The sequence below is a fragment of the Malania oleifera genome, chromosome 13, assembly GCF_029873635.1.
Source record: "Malania oleifera isolate guangnan ecotype guangnan chromosome 13, ASM2987363v1, whole genome shotgun sequence".
Lineage (NCBI taxonomy): Eukaryota > Viridiplantae > Streptophyta > Magnoliopsida > Santalales > Ximeniaceae > Malania > Malania oleifera.
Window position 1 is genome coordinate 46,271,597 of NC_080429.1, and position 22,920 is coordinate 46,294,516.

Genomic DNA, 22,920 nt, shown 5'->3' on the forward strand with positions numbered 1-22,920 from the left:
AATGGATTCTCATCTTTTCAAAATCTCAAATCAACAATAGGTTCTTGGAAATATGTTAAAAACTTTTATGAAAATAATGTAATGGTAAGGTATAATCTTTTTTCCTTTTTGTTTCCTATTTTTGGTTGGCAAAAAAGAGGACAAAACAAACATCACAAAGAAAATCTTCATTTGAATCACCAATTTTGTACATATTTGACTTGATTAAAATTTATAACTTTAGCTTAGCATTGGGTGATGGACTTGCTAGTGCCCCAACGCCCTTTCAATGCCAGTATAGGTGGCTAAATTTTTATTGGCAGAAATTTTTAAAGGAACAGTTAAGAAGAAAAAAAGAAAAAAGAAAAAGAAAAAAAGAAGAAGAAAGAAGAAGAAAAGAGGCCCCTTCAAGAAGAAGGAGAGAAAAGAAAAAGAAAAGAAAACAGTTGAAAACCTCTTTTGAGAAGGAGAGATGTACTTGTAATCTTCTAGCAGGTATAGACTATGCTCTCTTTACCCAGACCAAAGTGTGCTCCAAATGAGCAATATGGGGGCCGGGAGAAAAGAGAGGGAGAGGGGAGGAAAAAAAAAAAGAGGAAGGAAGGAAGGAGGAAGAGGAAAAGAAAACAGGGGAGGGGAGGAGGGGAAGGGACACCACAAAAACGTTAAAAAGGTTATCAAAGAAAATAAGGCAAACACTGAATAGATTTTAGATTTAGATTTTTAGCCAAGGTTGTTGACTAATGCTATGGAGAATATGAGATTAAAAAAACCCCCTGAACGATTGGGATGAACACAAAAAGAAAACAAAAGAACATTATTATATAAGGTGAGGGGGTTTTCATTAGGGTTTCAAATTAGGATTTTCATATTTACAGAGTTTCCCCAAATTGTGTGACTGTGTGGGGGACTACGGCTTACCTCACCATTTGCGCAACATTCACATGAGAATTCAATGTAGCAATTATAGTTGCTTTTTAAAAACAAGACACAGAAATTTACCAATGGTCAGTAGCACGTGTGGTGTGTCTAGAAAAACCACTTAGGCAGATTCAAAACAAGTTCTATAAAACAGGTTTGGCTTTGAAAAAAAAAAATGGAACTGAAAAACAAAAAAAAAAAGAAAAAGAAAAAAAAAAAAAATGAAGGAAAAAAAAAAAAACAAAAAAGGGAATGAGTTTCGAGTTAAATTTTTTTTTTAAAAATCTTTTGGATAATGAGTTCAAAAAAAAAAATGGGAAAATGGAGTTTATGTGGGGTTTTAAGTTTAAATTTGAACTGAAAAAAAGAAAAACAAAATCAGAAAACAATGCCAGACCATGAGTTCCAAGGTAGGTAATTTTCAGGGAGTTTAGTTTGAGATTAAAGATTAAGATGTTAATGGCTGACGCGATATATCAACATAGCAGTTAACCACCAGAAAGCAATGATTAATCGCAGAGACACATATTCAGTTAGCTCCAGAAAGGACACGAAAGAAAACCAAAACTTAAGTCAAATCATTACCAGTAATCACATTGGCTGCAGATGAGATGATTTTACCCCAAAAAGTTACATCCAGCATTTGAGGAATGTTCAATTAATTTCTCACACTGGAGTAGTTTTAGAGAAATAAGACATTGAATCGAAAACATTCTCAGGTGTTGTTCCAGAATTGTAGATAAAACCTGATTAGCACTTGGTCTTCTTCCTTTAGTTTATATCCTAGTGGTAAACCCATGTAATTGATAAAACATTTATCAATGTATGTCCAAGCATATTGCAGTGAGTGCATTTAAAAGTCTCTCTCTTTTATTATTTCCTTTGTTCCCAAGTAGAAATTACCAGGGAGTTACTTCCCTTCGAAATTCGCATATTTTCCATTGCCACTGCAAATCAGGCTTGCAGTGTAAAATCTTCCATGTACTACATTCATGTGAGGACTCTTCTTGAAGAACCAAAGCATATATAAATTTTGCTAAATCGAAGGGGAAAGAAGAGAACAAGGAAAAAAGGAAAAGGCTCTTTCATCAGAAAAACTCGAGTCCTTACCATTCTCAAAATTCTCATTCAAACCCATCAAAAATCTCATAGCATAAGTCTTGTCGTGAGAAGAGAAGAAAGGAAACATTTAAAGCTTTGATGGCTCCCACATGTGTACACTCTAGTAAATGGGCTCTAAATTTAGCGCTGATCCAATAGTTTCTGAATCTTGTTATAATACTCAGTAACTATCATTTGGTTTTGAGAAAAAAATGCAGAAAGCAAAAAGAAAGAAAGAAATCTCCTTCTGCAGATTGTAAATCTTGGACCACTACCCTGTGAAAAAAAAATTTTGCAATTCAAGCCACATTTCTCTGGCGTTTAAGTTTTTTTTAAATAGTTTAATAGTACATTCTGCTACTCGAGACATCAAACTGCATGGAATTGATCATCCATGAAATCACCATTGGTGTTGCAACTTAACCAAATTAATCTTCATAAAGAGGGGATTCTGGACTTGGATCAGCAATAATTTTGCCATAATGAAACCTATCTTCCTCTTTGCAATGAGAGCTAATATCATAGCCCTTGACCAAGATAAAGGAGTGATAATTCTTCTTCCAAGCAATGGTTGTGAACCAAGATATATTACCTAGATTTTCAGTTGAATTGAGAAAATATAGATTTGAAGACTAGCTCAATGGTCCGGTGGAGTAATACGATTTGTTTGGATCATTTAATTCGGAGGATGCCATGAATGATGCTCCAGAACTTGATTGAAAATTCAAGAAGAAAAATGAAAAGAAAATTGGCTAGGAAATCATTGATTCTAAGCTAGCCCAAGCTCTGATACCATGTAAAAAACAGAATACTCTCTCTGATTTATTGAATGAATCAAGAAGAGAACCAAAAATTACAATCGTGCTGGACTAAAATCCATACCAGCTATATTATATACTACGAGTTGGTAAAAATAAAACAGAAAAACAAAACAGATTCCCATTCCTTTTGGATGGAAAAATAGTTATAAGTTTATTTTACAGCTACCCATGGTTACAAGGATTATATCATAGCCTCATCTCCTCAAGCCACATATTAGCAAAAATTTCATCACTGATATTCTATTCTTGTATCACATTTTTGCCTTTCTTTGCACTGATATCTCTAGCATTTTTTTTTACTTGTCAAATTTAACAGTTCCCTAATAGTTCTTAATTATATTGTTAAATGAACTAGAAGACACAAAAGAAATGTCACCGCAACCTTCCATCTAGGGACTCAAACAGACCGTAAGCTCCGACTTCCTTCCCCAGCTTTGTATTGTCGCTGCTTAAGAAAGCAACTAGTCATATGGTTGGTACACCAGAATGGCAAGAATTGAGAGTGGAATGGAATCTCAAATTCCTAAGTCTAATAACAATGGTTTTAAATTCAGCAGTCATTAAATTTTGTTAGATCAATGCGGTTATGAACGAGTGATGGGGGGTGCAAGTACAAGATGCATTACCTTATTACATTTTTCTAAAATAATCATCTCTAAATATGCCATCCAATTTTAACAGAAAGTCCATTGTGATTATCAAATTAGAAAGGGGATGGAAAGAAAGAGGAGGACTAAAATTGACTGTTATTGGGAAAGCGGGCCGCCCTTTCTTTCCTCCCTACGCCTCATTCTCTTCCTCCCCTCGAATTTAGAATTCCTATTCTAATATTTAAACCCTCTACACTTCCATTCCAACTCAATCCAAAGGGCCAACGAACGCCTCGCCAGCCATCTCACTCGCTGCATCCGTTCCTTTTAAATAGTAATTGGGCGAGTTCCAGTTCGAACAGCTGGTTCAACATATAAATTTAACCTCTACAAAAAAAGAGAAAAGAAGAAGACAAAACATAAAAGAAATCAAAGAAAGAAAGAAGAAGAAATTGAGAGGAGTAGAGAAAGAGAGAGAGAAGGAAGGAATGATGAAAGGTGGGGTGAAGATTTGGGGGTTGCTTTTGCGTCGCCATTGGTTGCGATGCTAATGGGAAAGGTGAGGGGTGACATTGCAGACTTCGATGAGGTTGGCAGAAGAGGGCAGAGGAGGCACAGAAGGCAGCGCTCGAGGCTTACGAGCCCAACCCCCTTGACACTACTGACCATTTCACAATGAGCACGTCCACAAGTATATATATTAATTCTCTTCCTTCTATTTCCAGTAATCATTTGTTTTTCATTTGATTTGCCCGCCAAATTTCAAGAATTATGGATTGGTTTTTATTGGAAGGATAGATATGTTTTGATTTTTGAATATTGTCGATTACTTAGCTAATTAGTCGATTAAAGAATGATTAAATCATCTTAATGGCGTCTCAAGAGTGGTTAAACGCATGCATGAAACCAACGTTTTAAAATTGCATTTTAAACTAATAGAAAATATTCATGTGTTTTCATATGTAAAAATATTTTATTGTAAATTAAATATGACCTCAAAAGAATTAGCCCTTCAAAAAAACTGCTAAAGTTTAAATTATTGATAAATTTATTTCTTCGAAAAATTCAAAAAATTTTTGTGGTACCGTGTGTAAGCCTGGCCATATGCATACGGTAAGATGAGAAAGGGTTTTTCAGAAATAATTAGTGGGTGAATTTTAAGAGTGAAAAATGAGTGAAAACGGAAATGCAAAATTACATTTGAACATTTACTTTGTAGACAAATGTATTTTTATATTTAGAAGAGCAATTTAGTTGATCTCAAAAGAGAATTAATCATAGAAAAAATATGTTTTAGTTCAAATTCTCAATATATTTTTTTTCTTAATAACCTGGAAATAATGCAGGGCAACAGAGGGTGGAAACAGCACAAGAAGAAACTTACGTAAACACAAGGGGCCGTGCATGGCAACGAACCCCATCGACCGGTGCTGGCGGTGCAACAAGAACTGGGCCGCCAACCGCAAGCGCCTTGCCGGCTGCGTCCTCGGCTTCGGCCGCAAGACCCGCGGCGGCAAGGCGCGGCCACTACTACGTCGTCACCGATAACTCCGACGGCGACATGGTCAACCCGAAGCCCGGAACCCTCCGCCACGCCGTCATCCAGGACGGTCCTCTCTGGATCATCTTCGCCCGCAACATGGTCATCCGCCTCAGCGAAGAGCTCCTCGTCACCAGCAACAAGACCATCGACGGCCGCGGGGCCAACGTCCACATCGCCTACGGCGCTGGCATAACCATCCAGTACGTGAACAATGTCATCATCCACGGTATCCACATCCACGACATCAACGCCGGCGGCGGAGGCCTCATTAGGGACTCCGTGCATCACTACGGGTTTCGGACGGCCAGTGACGGCGACGGCATCTCCATCTATGGGTCAACCCACGTCTGGATCGATCACGTGTCCATGTCCAATTGCAAAGATGGACTCATCGATGCCATCATGGGCTCTACTGCCATCACCATCTCCAATTGCCACTTTACCCATCACAATGAGGTACACTACAAACATACTTATTTTAAGTTTCTTTTGCAACATCACGAGTTCACGCCACTGGAGGCAACTGGCCACGTTAATCCTTGTTACAGGCTGTATTGTTCGGCATTTTCCATAATTAAAAAAAAAAATACTTGAATGATATAACAATATGAGTGTGCAGGTGATGCTGTTTGGGGCGAGCGACGGGTACTCCGGCGACCAAATAATGCAAATAACGGTGGCGTTCAACCACTTCGGGAGGGGATTGGTGCAGAGGATGCCGAGGTGCCGATGGGGGTTCTTCCATGTGGTTAACAATGACTACACTCACTGGCTCATGTACGCCATGGGAGGGAGCCAACACCCCACAATCCTCAGCCAAGGCAACCGGTTCATTGCTCCTCCTGATGAATTCGCTAAAGAGGTTCGTATTTATATGTTAAATGCTTGATTTATTTATACATATAGTTATGGAAAAGGATTAGGGTTAAGGTTCGAGAAAATGCATCCAAGATATGTAAGTCGCTGCTAAACACAGGGATATGATGTGGAACCCATGTGGGTGTGGGTTCACCCTAATGTCGAATTGGAACACCACCCAAGATGCATTTTTCAGAGAGATATATATATATATATATATATATATATATATATATATATATATATATGTGTGTGTGTGTGTGTGTGTGTGTGTGTGTGTGTGTGTGTGTGTGTTCGATAGTTCGAAACTTCGAATCACAAAAACATTGCATCTATCTCCCATTGCGTATGGAATGGAAGAATTTGTGAGTGAAGTTGGGTGGTTCCACAGGTGACGAAGAGGGATTATGCACCAGAGAGCGTGTGGAAGTCGTGGACATGGAGGTCGGAGGGAGATCTAATGATGAACGGAGCCTTCTTCGTGGAATCAGGAAATCCGAAAGTGAGCTTCCCTTTCTCCAAGAAGGATGTGATCAAGGCAAAGCCTGGCACCTTCGTCACTAGACTCACTCGCTTTGCCGGTACTCTTGATTGCATACCAGGTCGCCCATGTTAAATTAAGCAGAACCAAAAATGTCCTGTACGTAAACAAACGCTACTGCTTAAGCCAAGAACCTATTATTACATATGGCAGCAGGAGAAACTGGATAGATCAACACACGATGAGATCTGAATACAATGGTTTAGTGTAAATTCACTCCCTCCATCGTTGCTTTCCTTCTTTTTTTCTTCCCTGTTTTTTTTTTTTCGCCCATTACAATTGTATTGTTTGTGTGAGAGAGTGAGTTTAGGAAGGAAGAAGGTGGAGGTCTATGAGCCTTGTAGCATAAGAACCCTGGCTAGGGGATTGGAGTGCATGCTATTACTCTGTTATTAGGAGCAAGCTTCAGAATTTTAAAAAGACTGATATAGTTAATTCATTTGAAACTTTATTGGCTTCATATTCTCTGTTCTTTTCCAGGAAAAGAAAAAAATAATAATAAACAAATAAAACTAATGCTAAATGACCAAAATATAGCAGCAATAGGACTACTATAGTAAAAGCTCCCATGCAACAATAATGGTGTCGCAGAAAACAAAGCAAGATGTCCATAGAAAAGAATTATGGGCTGTCGTACCCTTCACACTTACCAGAAAGAGCTGGCGTCAGCCAATTCAGACATCGAGTGTTTTAGTTGCATTCTTGGCGAAAAGACCCCCAAAGGGTGTCAAATGCTAAGAAAGCAGGATCCAAAAGAACCATGTGGACTAGGGTGCTACCATATGATGAAGTCAGGCTTTGTTCTCCTGGAATAGTTCTGAGCTACATGCGCTGCATCAAAAGCATCTCCATTCTCAGTTCATGAGTTCGATGATTCAGTTTGTTCCATCCCCACTAGCTAATCCAATCCAATGTTAGTATTAATGCCAAAATTAAGTCATTTTTCAGCTAGCAATAGTGACAGCAAACTGCTCCCCCTTCGATCAGTGGCAGTCCCACTAATGAATTTAATCGCTTTCAGTGGAATTTTCTAGGGAAAATTTAACTTGGGGCTTGGACATGGCATGTTTAGAATGGTAAGCTAATTCAAATTAGCCAAGCAACCATCAGAGCTCAAAATGTTCCAAAACTTATAAAATGACAAAGCTGGCAATGGTGGTTAGTGAGTAACCTCCAAACACGCCATTGATGCCTCAGTATGGACCATGGTATACCTGATCAATCACCAAAAAGTTCACCAATATAAATGTAGCTATATGCCACCTGTGGGAGTCGCTAGTAAGCAGGATATTTCAACAAGCAACGACATGTAAAAATGACAATAACAGCAATAAGAAGAGAGCTCACACTTGATGTAGTTCACTACAAGGATAACATGAAAAAGGAAAAGCAAAAACTTCCATTAACTGTTCAACCTTTCTACCAAAGATCCCGTGTTGGGTGTACACAAGGCAAATTACAAAACTAAAAACAACGCATGATTTTACATAGGGCAATTATGATTACAAAAAAATGGTCCAAACCAGCCAAAAACAATAAAAAATCTTGGCAATTCATTCACTCAAAACATGTATGATAATGAGCTCTATGCTTCATAGCAAGGCCGAAAAGAAGGTGCCGAAGTTCAAGACAACACCATCAAAACCAAAAATGAATCATTTGGCTGAAATAATCTTCAATTTAACAAATTCCGAGACATTGATCTCTTCAGGACATCTGTCAAACACACATTAGTCATTAGTGATACAGAGAAAAAAAAAATTGATTTTGATTGAAACCCTGAAATCGTCTTTGAATCAACAACTTTAATAAAAGTCCACCACCTAAGCCCCACCCAATCCCAATATTTCAACTTGAACCCTCCAAGATGGAAGTCTCATAGTTGAACCATAGGGCTGTCTCCTAAGGGACTACTGTTCCACCTTTCATTAAAAAGAGAAGGGGAATTAAAACAAGCTGACAGTTCATATACTTTGCCCAAAAAATTCCTACTAGCTCATGCAAATTCCAGGAGACTGGAAATCCCTATTCATGGTCTTGAAACTAGTGATTCCATCAGCCATTCATTCGCCTGCCACCAGCAACCAAAAGCCCTTTTTTTGGAACGAGAATGTTCTTTGGGGAAAAAAAATCCAGGTATTGTCCACAGAAACAGTTGTGGCACTAAAAACAAATTTATATTTTAAATCCTTTTATTCTGAAGGAAAATCCATCCTAAGTGAGAAGAGGCAACCCGAATTGCATTTCAGAATCACTAACCTTTTGATCGATAGTCCCCACATTATTATTTCTTGCTCTCTACAGAAAGGCATCTCAAGTTAATCAATTTGGTGAACTGCAGCAGAGAACAAACACATAAAAGCATCATTAGCACACATGGGATCCCTCATAATACCAATAAATGAAGCAATGCCATAAATTGTGCAAACAAATATAGGCGAACATGCATTGGCAAAACCACACAATCACATAAACAGGCAACATAAAGATACACATACACACACACGAGGGGGGAGAGAGAGGGATAAAGACCTGAGATGTCTTCAGCTCCAGCTCCTCCCACTCTAGAGATGCATTGCTTCCTTCCACTATCCCAGTTCCAGCATAAATTAATGCACCAATACCCTGGGATTCAACTTGGTCCGTAATATACTGTAGGCATTGTAAAAGAAAAAATAGAAAGTGGAGACCACTTCTCAACCGAATGAGGAGTTCGTATTTGCTCAGAATGGTAGGCTAGTAGCCAAGGACTGAGAACTAACTGAACCAGCAGCTGGCAATGTGGTTCACCTCCCCATCTTCCATTGTTGAGACGGGATCTAACCTTGTGGGGTGTTGGCATTTATGCCTAATTTCCTTGTATATACATTATTGTTGTGGTGGTTGGTGGCTTGCGGGCTTTCATGCCCTTCCATTCTTGGCCTATGGCCTGTTCTTGTGGCTTCCATGCCCTTCAAGTCTTAGCATGCTGGCCTATTCATAGATTGTACACGGTAGGAGTGCCTGGGAGCATTGCACAGAAAAGGCAATGCCCCACCGCAACCCAGCCCCTCCTTCCACACCCCCCTCCCCCCCCCCCCCAAAAAAAAAGAAACAAAAAAACAAAAAGGGATGTAACTTAAGTCACCTTTTCTACCAAGGCTGACCTGATCCCAACAGCAAATTCAGTCTCTCTTCCTCCAAACCAGCCAACAGGTCCAGCATACATTCCCCGGTCAAACATCTCTAAACACATTAAAAGAAAACCAAGATAATTTACACTTTACAGTCATATCCAACACAAGCTGCCACAGGTAAATAGCAGACAGAAAAGGGTTATTAATGAATTTCAATGAGAACAACAGTTTCAACAAATATACGAACAATAATTAGATATATACATGATTACTTAGCTTGCATGATTCAATAAGGAAAGGCGGGAATTAGCATGAAATAAAAAGGCTAATACATAGTACAAGAATTTCTGCTCTGTGCAAGCATGACTTTTCAATTTACTTTCAACAGTACATATGCTTCAGGATTCAAGGTCAAAATTCGGTGTGATTTTCCAATGTTCTCATTGAATAATTTGAGGATATTATTTAGCTATCTATAAAAACATATTGAGCAAAATGTATTCTACCCAAAAAAAATAAAAATAATAATGGATGATGCATGATATATTTTTAAGTTTTAATGTACATCTGCTATTTGTTTACTTATTCATCTAGAGCAACAGGTAAATATTCTCTCCAATAAAAATGAACACAATTAAATAATTCGGAACCAAACATTCATTAAATTGCAAAAACAGTAGTAAGAATAAAATGATGTGAATTTACCAGTTTCTTCAATAAGAAGCCGTGCTTCTTCTGTAGGAAATCCACAAACTGCTGGACTTGGGTGAAGAGAGGATAAGATGCCAAACTGAAATAGGAGACAGAGGAGGTGGGGAGGTGAAAGAAAGAAAACAACAAACTCCAGAACTATCCGAAGTTAAGCAGGGAAAGGAATACTGATCTTCCACAAATCAAAACTACAAATCATTCAACATGGAAAAGGAAAAAAAAAAAATGAGCAAAGCATAAATTCAAGAACATTAGGAGTTCAAGAGAGCAGAACAGCTAGCCAATAGACACAAATTCGAAGCTCATGGAGAATCTGGCTTGTATGTAAAGAAACATTGTTATTCAAATAAAAGTTCTTTCAAGTTACTTCTTTTACCTCGTCATCTTCACTTCTCAACATGCCTGTCAGTCGGGCATGTAGATGTTGGACCCTAGGGAGTTTCCGAATTGCTTTCTTTGGTTCAACCAATACCCAGTTACACATAGCCTGCAAAGAAAAAGGGTAGATATTTTGGTCATATGGCATGTACAACATTAGATACCTCAGCAAATATTCTTTTGCTCGCACATATCACCAATAATGCTCAACAAATTGGATGGACAAATTAAGAGATTCCTTCAGAAGGAAAAACTAAAAATGAAAAAAACTTGCCTCCACTTTCCTTTTTATGCTTTCTCGTACTATAGTAAACTCAAGGTGGTCCTTAGGACTGCAAAATGATAACCAAAAACAACAAAACAATATATACTGAACATTGCTAACAAATGAATGACAATATTTACAATGTAAAATGTAATGAACATCACCATGAACTATTTTACCAAGTTCAGAGAGTAATTTGAACCTGGAAAGTAAGTCGTGTTCTATTTGAAGATCTAAATCATTTGATCCACCTCGAGCACGAGTTCCAGCCAATGCCTCACTAAAGATGGTTAGAGATTTCCGATGAAACAGTTGTTCTGGCTATTCACAAAGTTTGTATAAGTGACTAAAAGAAAACAGCCCTCAATCATGCATCAATGGTGGGAAAAATCTTTAAGAGCATAGCATTTTTAAACTATAGACATGAGTGACAGATTCTTTTACTTCCAATCATCTAATTCACTTCAGCCTTTAACTATCTTAAGTGGATTAATGAGCTGAGACAAGAAAAGCATAGGCAAGACTATCCAACTTCAAGAGAAATTTCAATAAGCCAAAGCCAACCACTATATGTCAAAACACAAAGCCCAATGACTTAACAAGAAAAAGTACAATTAATTATCAATCTGTGGGGACACTAACAGTGCAATAGATAACCCAAAACCATAACACAACATTTACATGGAATTAATTTTGAAATGTGCTTAAAAGTAGAGTCTATTTGATACATAGGTGTGAATCTGTTAGAGGTTATATATGTCTTTTAGTACTACTATTATTGAGTGTGTTAGTATGTTAATTAGTGAGAGTTAGTAAGGGTATTATTGTCATTAGAATGTATTTAATTTGTATTTTAAATAGAAGGAGAGACCTATCTTCAAGTTAGGTCATTCATTTTAATCAAATCTTAACATGGTATTAGAGCGTAATTCAATCTAAATCTTATTCCCCTTAGCCGTAGCCGGAAAACACCACTCCCACGGCTGTCCTTCCCAGATCCACCTCCACCCCATATTATGTCACAAAACCAACCATACACCCATAAACAGACCCACCCCCACCCCCCCCCCCCCCCAAGGACGACCGACCCCACAAAACCCCATCACCGGCGGACACCTCATGCACACCCATGCGCCGGCCAAATGGTGGCAGGGCTGACCCCACACACCGGCCAGTTTTTTTTTTTTTTTCCTGTCATGCTCTGATTCCTTCTTTAGACTAAATTATCAAGTTGTTAGGCCAGTTTATTGCTCAAAAATTCAACCTTTTTTGACCATGCACTTGTGGTATTCCGTTAATTTCTATTTAAGTTTTGTGAATGCTCCTTCGTGAGTTTTTTGGAGCCATGGCAGCATTTGTATATTCAGTTGTAAGGCTGTGGCAGTGCTATATCCATCAGTGAGTTGTTCACCTCATCCGTGGTTGTGTTGGTGCTTCACATAGTTTGTGATTGTCCTAATTATTGATTGTTCTTGTTTTTGGTGTGGTTGCTGATTTATGACTGCTGTGGCAATGCTATATCCATTGGTGAGTTGTTCACCTCGTTTGTCATTGGTTCGGTGCCTCACATAGTTTGTGACTGTCCCGATGAGTTTTAATTGTTCTTCTTGTTTTTGGTGCAGTTGCTGATTTGTGAGTGTTAGAATGGAATCTATGAATCCCAAAAATTTGTTTCCTACATCGCTGCCACAAATAAAGACTCAAAAGTTGGATAGAAAGAACTATTTTCAACGATCTAAAGCTGTTTCGTATTTATTTAACAGGATTAGGGAAATCTTACCACTTGCTCCAATCTGATTTTTCTGATAAGAAGAGAAAAGACGTGTAGGTTCAGGAAGATGCCTTGATTATTTCCCTTTTATGGAATTCGACGGAGCCACAAATTGCACAGATGTGTATGCATCTAGATACGGGCAAGGATATTTGTGATTATGTCAAACTTCTATACTCCAATAACATTACACGTATGTATGATTTAACCTGGGAGTACTTTCAGTTACAACAAGGAGATGTGTGTATACAAATTATTTTGGAGAGATGAAGGTATTCATGAGGAGCTTTCGTGCAACTATAACTGCCAATGTTCATGAGATGCAAAAGCAGAGGGAGCATATGACAGTTCTTTGTGTTCTCGCAGGCTTGAGACCTGAGTTTGAGGCAGTTTGGTCCCAGATACTCAATAGTGTCGAGCTGCCATCATTTGCGAAGGTTTTTTTTCGTGTCCTGCATGCTTCCTTTAACACGAATTCTCCTACTCTTGCATCTGGCTCAAAGAGGACAGTCTTTGCTATACAAAGTGATTCCAGTTCTCTACCAAACAACCGCAAAAAGTTATCGCAGTAGCTTGAGTAGTCTTAGTGATAAAGATGGATGAGAGAGAGGTACACCTCGCAAGTGTTCTCATTGTGGACGGAATAATCATACAATTGAGTAGTGTTGGGATCTTCACGGCAGACCCTCATGTGTTGCCAATGCAACCACAAATGACTTCAGACTTTTGGGGGCAACCAATGCAGCCACCATCGACTCCTCACCTTTGGGATCGAGTGGGTGGCAACGTACTGTATCTATTTGAGTCCTTCTCATTGTCTTGATCATCCTAATTTGCAAGTGTATTCATAACGGCAGCTCCAAGGAAGAGAGTCCCATTTAGATTCTACTACCACATCTTTGGTTTCCTCATCTACTACCCTTCCTAAATCTATTACGAAAGCCTTAGCCCATTCTAGGTGGAGGGATGCTATGGTTGAAGAGATGAATGCTTTAGATAATAATGGTACTTGGGACTTGGTACCTCTTCCTCCTGACAAGTCTATGGTTGGTTGTCACTAGGTTTACACTGTGAAAGTCAACCCTGATGGTTCTATGGCTCATCTAAAGGCTCGTCTTGTTGCTAAAGAATACATTCAGGTGTATGGTCTAGATTATTCTGATACTTTTTCTCTCGTTGCCAAAATTACATCTGTTCATCTCCTTGGCTAGTACTTGTCACTAGCCTCTGCATCAGTTAGATGTGAAAAATGTCTTCTCGCATGGTGACCTTGAGAAGGGAGATTTATATGGAGCAACTACTTGGGTTTGCTGCTCAGGGGGAGTCGGGCTTAGTGTGTCGGCTCAAGAAGGCTTTATATGGTTTAAAACAGTCTCCTAAAGCATGGTTTGGTCGTTTCAGTGTTGTAGTATTGTAGGATCCTTCATGTTGTTTATGTGGGTGATATTATTATATGTGATGATGATAAATGCATTCAAAGTCTTAAAACATTTTTAGCAGACTACGTTTCATACCAAAGATTTGGGGCCATTGAAATACTTCTTGGGTGTAGAAGTATCTAGATCTCGTATCGGAACTGTTGTGTCATAGGGGAAGTATGTTCTTGATTTGTTGGATAAAACTAGCTTGTTGGGATCTAAACTAGTTGATACACCCATGAATCCTACCATGAAGTTAATACTAGATATAAGTGATTTGCTATCCAATCCTGGACAATATTGGAGGCTTGTTGGAAAGTTGAATTATCTCACAGTTACTCCATCAGATATATCATTTGCAATTGGTGTGAATTAATTTCTAGATATTCCAAGGACAAGTCATTGGACAGTAATTTGCATTTTGAGATATCTCAAAGGTGCACTTGGGAGAGTTCTTTTATATCATGATCAAGGTCATTCTTATATCCATGGATAAACAGATGCAGATTGGGCCGAATCACCTTCCGATCGGAGATCCACCACCGGGTACAACATCTTGATTGGTGGTAGTTTGGTTTCTTGGAAGAGTAAGAAACAAACTTTGATGGCAAGGTCAAATGCTGAATCAGAATATAGAGCGATGGCTCACACTGCATGTGAAATTGTTTGGTTTAAGAACATGTTAGAAGAATTGGATTTTTCGCATTCTCAGCCTATGAAATTGATGTTTGATAATCAAGTTGCTCTTCATATTGCCTCCAACACAGTCTTTCATGAGTGGATTAAACACATTCAAGTTGAGTGCCACTTTGTTCTGGAGAAACTTGTGTAGAAACTCATTACAACCACTTAAATAAAGTCGGACATGCAACTTGCGAATTTGTTTACAAAAGCATTGGCGGGTGCTCATGTTAAATTCATTTGTAACAAGCTAGTGACATTTATGCTCCAGCTTGAGGGGGAGTGTTAAGAGGTTATATATGTCTTCCAAGTACTATTATTATTGAGTGTGTTGGTATGTTAATTAGTGAGAGTTAGTAAGGGTATTATTGTCATTAGAATGAGTTTAATTTGTATTATAAAGAGAGAGAGAGAGAGAGAGAGAGAGAGACCTATCTTCAAGTTAGGTCATTCATTTTAATCAAATCTTAACAGCATCAATGAAACATGCCACAACATTATCAAAAGCATGTGCATGTGAGTGCAGATAGGGAGATGATATAAGCATTTAAAACAAAATCTTTTGAGTCTCTTTAATTGTTTAGCGGATCTGATACATATGCAATAACAGTAATGATACAAATTGGAAAAGGTAGAAAAACTTCAAACTTAGTACAGGTACATAGTAGGCTATGTTACTTCAATAGATAGACCATTAGTCCAGTATAAAACATGCAAAATCAATTTCAACAGAAAAACATTTCTGAATGTGTATTGCAGATGAATTGTACAATGATCATAGGAAAAAATACCATGCACAGAAGGAAGTGTATATTTTATCATGTAATAAGCAGATATTGGCACATGTACCGTATTTCCAATAAAAGCTGCTGCATCAGATGGCTGAATACAGAATTGGTATGCATTTTCTCCTTCAACCTGCATCAGCTTAGATCTAGCATATGTAACCGGATATCATACAGAAAAATTTCATTATTACCAAACTAAAATTGGACAGCCATACCTGTAAACAAGCTAACCATGTTATAGGGTCTATATCAGTAGCAGTCACAAATCTGCTGCTACGAGCAAGAACAACCTAAAGTTCCATACAGAAACACATTAGAAGCCAAAACAGATGGTAAGGGGAGCTAAAAAAAAAAAATAGCAATAAAATTAATACAGATCAACATGCAAGCATATTTACCAATGTTAAATTATTTATTAAAAAAAACAAAAAAAGAGCATACACACAGTGGGTTACAGCACCATAGATTCAATTTTCAATGCCTGAATATGTCAATCTAAACAATACATGCATTTCTTGCTATCCCTGATTAGAACAGATGCACAAGAAATTAATGCAAGGATAGCCCATTCACTCATAGTTTATTACCTTGAGAAGGGATGAGTTGCTTCTATTTATTAGGTGCAAAGCTCTTTTAACAGATAGATCCCATGATGTCCTATTAGGAACGTGATTATTGCTGAGAATGAATGTCTTAGGAACTTCTTTCTGCAACTTTAGAACAACACAAGAAACCTGCATCATTAAAAATAGAAAAAATAATAAATAAATGAGACAGGAAAACTAGAAGTTAAAATTGAACAACCAACATTATGCAAAAGCTAAGAAGCATATGATAACCTGATGCAATGTAGCTTGAAGTGCATCAATTGCCATCCCCCAAGTCCATGAAAAAGCATTGTCCCATGCAACAGTTGAAGCAAGTATTGAACTTCCTTCAAGCTCATCAAACTCAACCTTGTTATACAGAGTCTAGGAACACGTCATTAAAATGCTAAATGAAATATGAATTAAATAGAAACTACTTAATCACAAATTTAATTGCTTTACCTGAGGAATCATGAAGAAAAATGAGCCAAACGCCTCCCATTCAGATGAAATGCTAGCCCTCGCATCAAAACGAATAGCCCCATATGCACGAATCAAAGGGCACTTCTTAGACAAGAACCTTCAATTATGAGAGTGTAGAAATAGATTTCCAGTTTAGGCTTTCAAATAGAAGAAATAACAGTATCAACAAATTCTTCAATCGCCCAGAGTCCGTTAAATGGGATTAACAAAAGCAGAGCAGCAATATTCATGCTTCACTTCATTGATTATTTTGTAATCGTATATTTATATGCTAAACAAATGACTAGAGGTATGCAGGTACTATGTATAATTGTTGTTTTCTATATGCATAAAAGTTTACTAGTCTGAATGCACAAGAAGCAAGCAGCAGTTATGAAAGATAACATGTCTTTGACGGTGGAGACATTTCTTGGGGATCCATTAGTTGAATTCACAATGATTCCATTCTTCATAAGACTATCATAACGATAGGGAAAATAAGGATAATTTGGAAGTAAAAGCTGCCATACCATTGCCTTTATTTGAATTCATTACTAACTATAAAGAGTGACACACAGCATGTGCACTGAACAAAATATTGAGGTGAGAAATGAGTGGGTGGATAAGTACGTAAAGGGTAGCTTAGTGCACCACGCTCCCACCAACTCAGGGTCAAAGAAAACAGCTAGACATTAAAAGCCTAACTCTCCTTTGTCCCACACACCCCTCCCCCAGGGCCCCCCACCAATGTTTCCGAGGGAGATAGAGCGTGCCTAAGATTATTAGGTGGGCCCACAAGATTTTTGCGAAAAGAATTTATTTTGATGTTGTTTGAAATACTTAGCAACCGCTGCAGGGTATATACAGTTTGAACTTTAATCACTGTCAAGCCCCTCTACTTGATATTTGGGCTATTTACAGTGAATGTTATCAATTGCACCTTGCGAAGGAAACACTAAATGCATTCAGCTTTTAAAGTATGAACGACTAAACCCATGTGAAGCAGAAACTTATCTCCATTCAGATCTGTATAATGGATTTAGTCGTAAAATAGCACATAACATACAACAAATAATAAAACTTTAGTGATACCATGTGGTCGAAAGCAGAGCCAACGGTAAACGAGCATTGTTAAAAGACAAAGGAAACAGCTTGCGTTCTGTACCTCTTGATCGACCTCCAATCGTAGGAGGAGAACGGATGGAATTGCCGGAAGAAGACTGCAGAGCCAACGCCGGCAACACTGACCAAACTACGGCTCGCTGAATTTTGGGAATTTCCATTGGAGTCGATGAGTAATAGATCAGAACTTGCACTAGGATTTCTACCGGAGAAGAAACAGCGAGGAAGAATCTGATCTTGTTGGGCGCGAAGCCAATCAATCGCTTCAATTTGTTGTTGGATTGGGACCTTCAAACCCAAAACAAATCATCTGTGAGACATCATCGGTGGCTTCGTTTCAAAATTTTAGGGTTTGAGAACCCCACATACGCCACCGATTAGAGACTCAAAAAGAGCTCTTCGAGCGGGAAAATAACGGCGTTTCCTGGGGGTTCGTTTCATAGAATTCATTAATGTTGAAATGTTTGAATTTAGTTCCCATTTATTCAGCTTAGCATGAAAGTTGAAACCTAGAACCAGCACTTGTAATAAATAATTTTTATCCTGCATTTCTAATTTTTTAAATAGTTATAAAAAATATCATATTGATTTTTTAAATTTATATAAGAAATTTTAAAATCATCTTAAAGAATATTTTTATTTACATTTTAATAATTATTTACAAATCTAAAGAATAAAAACCAAAAGTACCGCATAACTTTATAATTTTTTTTTTTTTTTGGGGGTAAAAAAAATTATGTACCATATGAATTTATTAATAAGAACAGATTGTGACCTGTTCACTACGTTGAGTTTTTTTTTTTTTTTTTTGAGAGGCGATTCTAACCCTCTAAAAAGGAAAAATAAGCATAAATAAACACACTGACTCATCTGTTAGGTCCAAAACTCATACCCTCTTAATTATATATTAATATTTATGATGGGGATAAGGAAAATAAGATGCGATCAAAAACTGGTGAACGTCAACCAACCACGTGGTATGTGATACTCTGATCCTCACCCTCTTCCTCCCGATTAATTAATTATGGAAGAGGGTAAATACCTGGAGGCGGATAATGCCGGAGGGATAAGGAGGGGGGAGGGCGGACTTCAGCTCAGAGATGGCGGAAAAGAGGCTGTGCATGGCCAATGCCGGAGTAGGGACGGCTGGGAATGTTCGAGTTTGAATGGTGCCCACTGGGGCTCTTCCTCTTCCCTCTTGTTCTTCGCCTATTTGGGATCCATTCATTGATAATGAACACAGCTGATGTCTCTGTGCCTAGCTTCATCAACGTCCCAATTTTTTCATGTATATTATACACAATTTCAAACACCCAAAAACGAAAAGCAATAAAGAAAATTAACTCGTAACGGGAAAATATTAATTGCATGGCTAATTGCTTACTTGATGATGAGAATGGTGAGCGGATTGTTTGGTACTTGAAGTGGGCAATGCTGAAATAGAGAATTTAACTGCCTCAGCTGGGTCTTTCACCCATGTCAACCACCGCCCCCCGGCGGCGGCAGCCATGCAGAAGAGTCTTGGCTGATTTTGGGCTTCTGGCTCTCAAAATCTTTGCGGCAGCGGCAGCGGCAGCGGCAGCGGCAGCGGCAGCGGCAGTGGCAGTGGCCTGGGAATGATGCATGGAAAGGATCATGTGCTTGTGTCGTCACAGTACTTGACAGGGCGTGGAAGGGGATTGGTTGATAATGTGACACGTTGTATAAAGGGATTTGCTGTGTGTGCCTACAGAAAACTCCTTTTTCGGTTTTTGGGATCATGTTCTATTTGATGTAAATAGGGAGGGTAGAAAAGAATAGAATTAAACGAGGGTATAGTTCAAGTGTAGTGCGGGCTACGGGGGTGTTTCTTACGAGATCAGGTGTTCAAATCCTTCCGAGTTCATTTTTGTCCCTGAATTTCTGAAATTTACCTCCCTTTAGAGTTGTGGGATCGGCTTCAAAGGGCACGGGATTAGTCACGTGGACCGTAAAATAGACACGTGAAAACCCGGTGTGTAATCTCAAAAAAAAAAAAAAGAATAGAATTAAACAAAATCCACTTTCTAGAGCGTGTGAATACCTACCTTTATTCCCATACACAACCCATCTCATTTCTCACAGGAAAACCCTAAATCCCATGCACCATTGAAACTGAACCATTCCACCATCTCAAGGCCACTTGTTCAAGTAGAGAGGACGATCCGCACGACCAACATGCTGTATTAAAAAACCCTCAAGGTGCGGTTCAGGTGATAGTGCGAGCTGCGGGAGTGCCTTTCACGAGGTCAGGTGTTCAAACCCTCTCGAACTCATTTCCGTCCTTGGACTCCTGAATTTACCCTCCTTTTAGAGTTGTGGAATCAACTTCAAAGGGCGCAGGATTAGCCACGTAGACCGTAAAACGGATGCTTGGATACTCAATGTGTATTCAAAAAAAAAAAACTATAAAAATGAAAATTTATTTAAATTTAATTAAAATTTTTCCTATAACTAATAATGATTATTGATATCTAAAACAAATATTCTGATTAATTTACCATATGTGTTTTGTCTTCCCATCTTCTTGATAACTAAACAAGAAAAAGTAACTTTCATTATCATGTTCTCCAAATTTGAAAGGTAAACTAAACATGAATTTTACAATTTAGATTTAAATCTATCTTTTAATTTTAAAAATATTCAATATAATTTTATACTACATTTTATTTAAATCCACACAACTTAAAACTTTTCACAAAAGGCCCAGTAGTCAGAATTAAAGACCTAATGTTTCAATCTAACCCATCATCCATTTTAATAAAACAAAGCCAAAAAATGCCATATAATCATAGTTCGGTCGAGGCACTTTCCTCTATTACCGCCACTTTACAGTTACAAATGAAAAAAAAAAAAAAAAAGTGTAGGGGTCGTGCTAATTTCTACCAATTGTACAACAGTTCCCATAATGCTAATAAGATCATACAATTCCCAGTGCAAAGAAAAGAAATCCCTAATTTCATTATCATGGGCAGTTGTACTACTTGAAAAAAATAAAAAGTGAATGCCCTAAAAATACATGGTTAAAAGGGGAACAAAAGAAATGCTGGTTCTTCAATTTTTATTCCTCATCCACTTCAAGTCCAATCCGCTGTCGCCTCCTATCAAAAACAGCTTTGAAGGATTCACGCTCTGCGCGGAGTCGTTCTTGGAATATGCTGTGTCGCTTCGACTCACCACTAGTTTGGATTGTTCCTGGTTTTTCTTCTTCACACAAGGGATTTGATTTCTACAAGTATCGCAAGCACACATATAAACAAGGTTATTAAGTAGTCAGGAAAAAATCCTATATCTGCATAAGAATAATGAAAAAGAAATTCTGCTAAATTCGGGAATTCAGCCATGTACGCAAAGCACAAAGCCAGGGCCTTCAATTATGAGGGTAAGTTCAAAAACCAAGACAACCGCAAAAGATACATAGACATTCTAAATTTTTCACTCCCTTATATTGAAAAATGCAGCTGCAGTAACCAGAAAACTAACCAAGTTGTATCCAGAGCCAGGTCCAATCACAAGAGCCAATGTGTTTGTCTTCTTTGCTGCACCAATCGAGAATCCTGTAGCAGCAACCTAAAGGAAGAAGAGTAACAAAAAATGAAACATAAATGCACATGGAAGAACTTTGACTCAAATAATCACTAGAGAGGATAGCTCTGTTGAACGAGACATATGCAAAACAAAACAAAAAATGAAAAGACAAACCCAGCATTTGATCAAAGCAAGATGCTTTCTAAGCACATAGCAAATTGACAAACAAAAATATTGCAGTCATTTGCAGTGCACATCCCCAAAAAAATAAAAAAGCTTGTCGTAGGCAGCACCATTATTCTGAATTTAGTCTTACCATGACTAGACAATCTTATCAGAATAAACATGTTGAAAATGTTGCTCTTTTCTGAATGGGGATGCACAATGGACAATTTTCAACTAATCAAGAAACAGTGGCCAGGTAACAGGGACTTTTTAACTTTTAGAACTTGTCAACTTTGATGTGATAAAGTAGCAGTAGATCTTCATAGATGCCAGTATTTTATGATGTTAGTTTTGAATAGGATTTTAAAAGCGAATATGCAGAAAACACCTAGGGAAAGTAATCACCTAAACTAAATTGTTAAATTTATATACTACATATGAGATTCATTTTCATCAACATTTAGTTTGTTTCTATTTATGATTTAGTACAATTACATATTGTTTGACAAAAATGCCTAAGAGAAGCATGGACAATGTTGAATGAAGATAATGCTACATCAGCCGACCAGGCAATATATGATAAGGACCTGCTTGATTTGATTCTGTTTGCTGCTATTTTGCGGCATTTCTGTGGCTTCTTGCTGCTGCTTTTTCCCCAGTACTTTAGTAGTAGTTCACTGCTATTTTTCTATTTTTGCTCAAAGCCTTGTTTTGGAGGTATTGGTTAGTTTTTTTTTTATAATTAGAGGTGTGTGCATGCCATAGCTAGCTGGGGTGTAGGCTAGATGCTTGGTCTTACAACTACTTTTATCAGCGAGAAGATATACTTCGTATTTGATAACAAAAAATTTTAAAAAAAAAACAAAGAATAACCAAAAGCCATCAAAACAGAAAATTATTCAAAAAGCCTACACCCAAGCCACAAAATTTTCAGTTTTTTGGGGCTTAGTAGCTTCTTTCTATCGACATTGAGTGAGTGCACTGAAAGAATCCGACCGAATACTTGGGAAATATGATTAGGTCTAACACATTTCAAAGGATTTTACTTCTTTTAATTTTCCTCTCCTTTTGTGGGTATAATAGAAAATTTGCTCCATTATCTGGCATTTTTTTACACATTAGCAAAATGCTTTATTTTACATCTGTTTAGGTTACTTGAAGAGCATACCACTAAAAGGAGATAAAGCTTCAGTTATCTTGTGCCACCATAGTGAAGAAAGGTTTTCGAAGTTTGTTTCATCAGCTTGGCGTGATAAATCTGATTACGTTAATAAAACATAAACCTTGAATACTTATGAGGATTGTAATGGTGCAATAACAGCATTCATGGTGTTAAAAATAACAATATCTCGCAAACAAATATTATTTAAAGAATGATTTATTCATTTATATCTATCCATGCCATCTTTTAATTAACTTGCAGCTTGCCCCAGATTAGACAGACATTTCATTGATAATGTAGCAATCAGAAAGTGGCTCAGCATGTGCCCCGCCAACTAGCATTTTAAATCTTTAAAAAAAAATTAAAAAAAAAAAAAAAATCGCTCTCCATTCCC

The 22,920-nt window shown here is 37.8% G+C and overlaps 2 protein-coding genes and 1 pseudogene across 6 annotated transcripts in view; 1 reads left to right on the plus strand and 2 right to left on the minus strand.

Moving 5' to 3' along the window:
- LOC131146463 (isochorismate synthase, chloroplastic-like) overlaps positions 1-19,366 on the minus strand; it is a 24,141-nt gene extending 4,775 nt beyond the window's left edge. The window contains exons 1-16 of one of the 5 annotated variants that reach the window (XM_058096085.1): positions 19,038-19,361; positions 18,696-18,911; positions 17,697-17,941; positions 16,532-16,649; positions 16,322-16,438; positions 16,070-16,216; positions 15,698-15,772; positions 15,544-15,612; positions 11,027-11,145; positions 10,834-10,891; positions 10,558-10,668; positions 10,176-10,260; positions 9,482-9,579; positions 8,887-8,979; positions 8,614-8,689; positions 7,734-8,070 (exon numbers count right to left, since the gene is read on the minus strand). In XM_058096085.1, coding sequence (XP_057952068.1) covers positions 8,639-8,689; positions 8,887-8,979; positions 9,482-9,579; positions 10,176-10,260; positions 10,558-10,668; positions 10,834-10,891; positions 11,027-11,145; positions 15,544-15,612; positions 15,698-15,772; positions 16,070-16,216; positions 16,322-16,438; positions 16,532-16,649; positions 17,697-17,941; positions 18,696-18,911; positions 19,038-19,163 — 1,728 coding nt within the window. In that variant the 5' untranslated portion in view covers positions 19,164-19,361 and the 3' untranslated portion in view covers positions 7,734-8,070; positions 8,614-8,638. Of the gene's footprint in view, positions 1-7,733; positions 8,071-8,613; positions 8,690-8,886; positions 8,980-9,481; positions 9,580-10,175; positions 10,261-10,557; positions 10,669-10,833; positions 10,892-11,026; positions 11,146-15,543; positions 15,613-15,697; positions 15,773-16,069; positions 16,217-16,321; positions 16,454-16,531; positions 16,650-17,696; positions 17,942-18,695; positions 18,916-19,037 lie in introns of those variants that run through there. The other 4 variants (XM_058096083.1, XM_058096087.1, XM_058096084.1 and 1 more) reach the window with 4 other exon arrangements.
- Positions 1,289-6,429, plus strand: LOC131145826 (pectate lyase-like; annotated as a pseudogene).
- Positions 19,367-20,404: 1,038 nt separating the features above from the next.
- The window catches only part of LOC131146512 (uncharacterized), a 52,525-nt gene continuing 50,009 nt past the window's right edge, over positions 20,405-22,920 (minus strand). The window contains exons 12-13 of the mRNA XM_058096148.1: positions 21,155-21,241; positions 20,405-20,900 (exon numbers count right to left, since the gene is read on the minus strand). Coding sequence (XP_057952131.1) covers positions 20,733-20,900; positions 21,155-21,241 — 255 coding nt within the window. The 3' untranslated portion in view covers positions 20,405-20,732. The remainder of the gene's footprint in view (positions 20,901-21,154; positions 21,242-22,920) is intronic.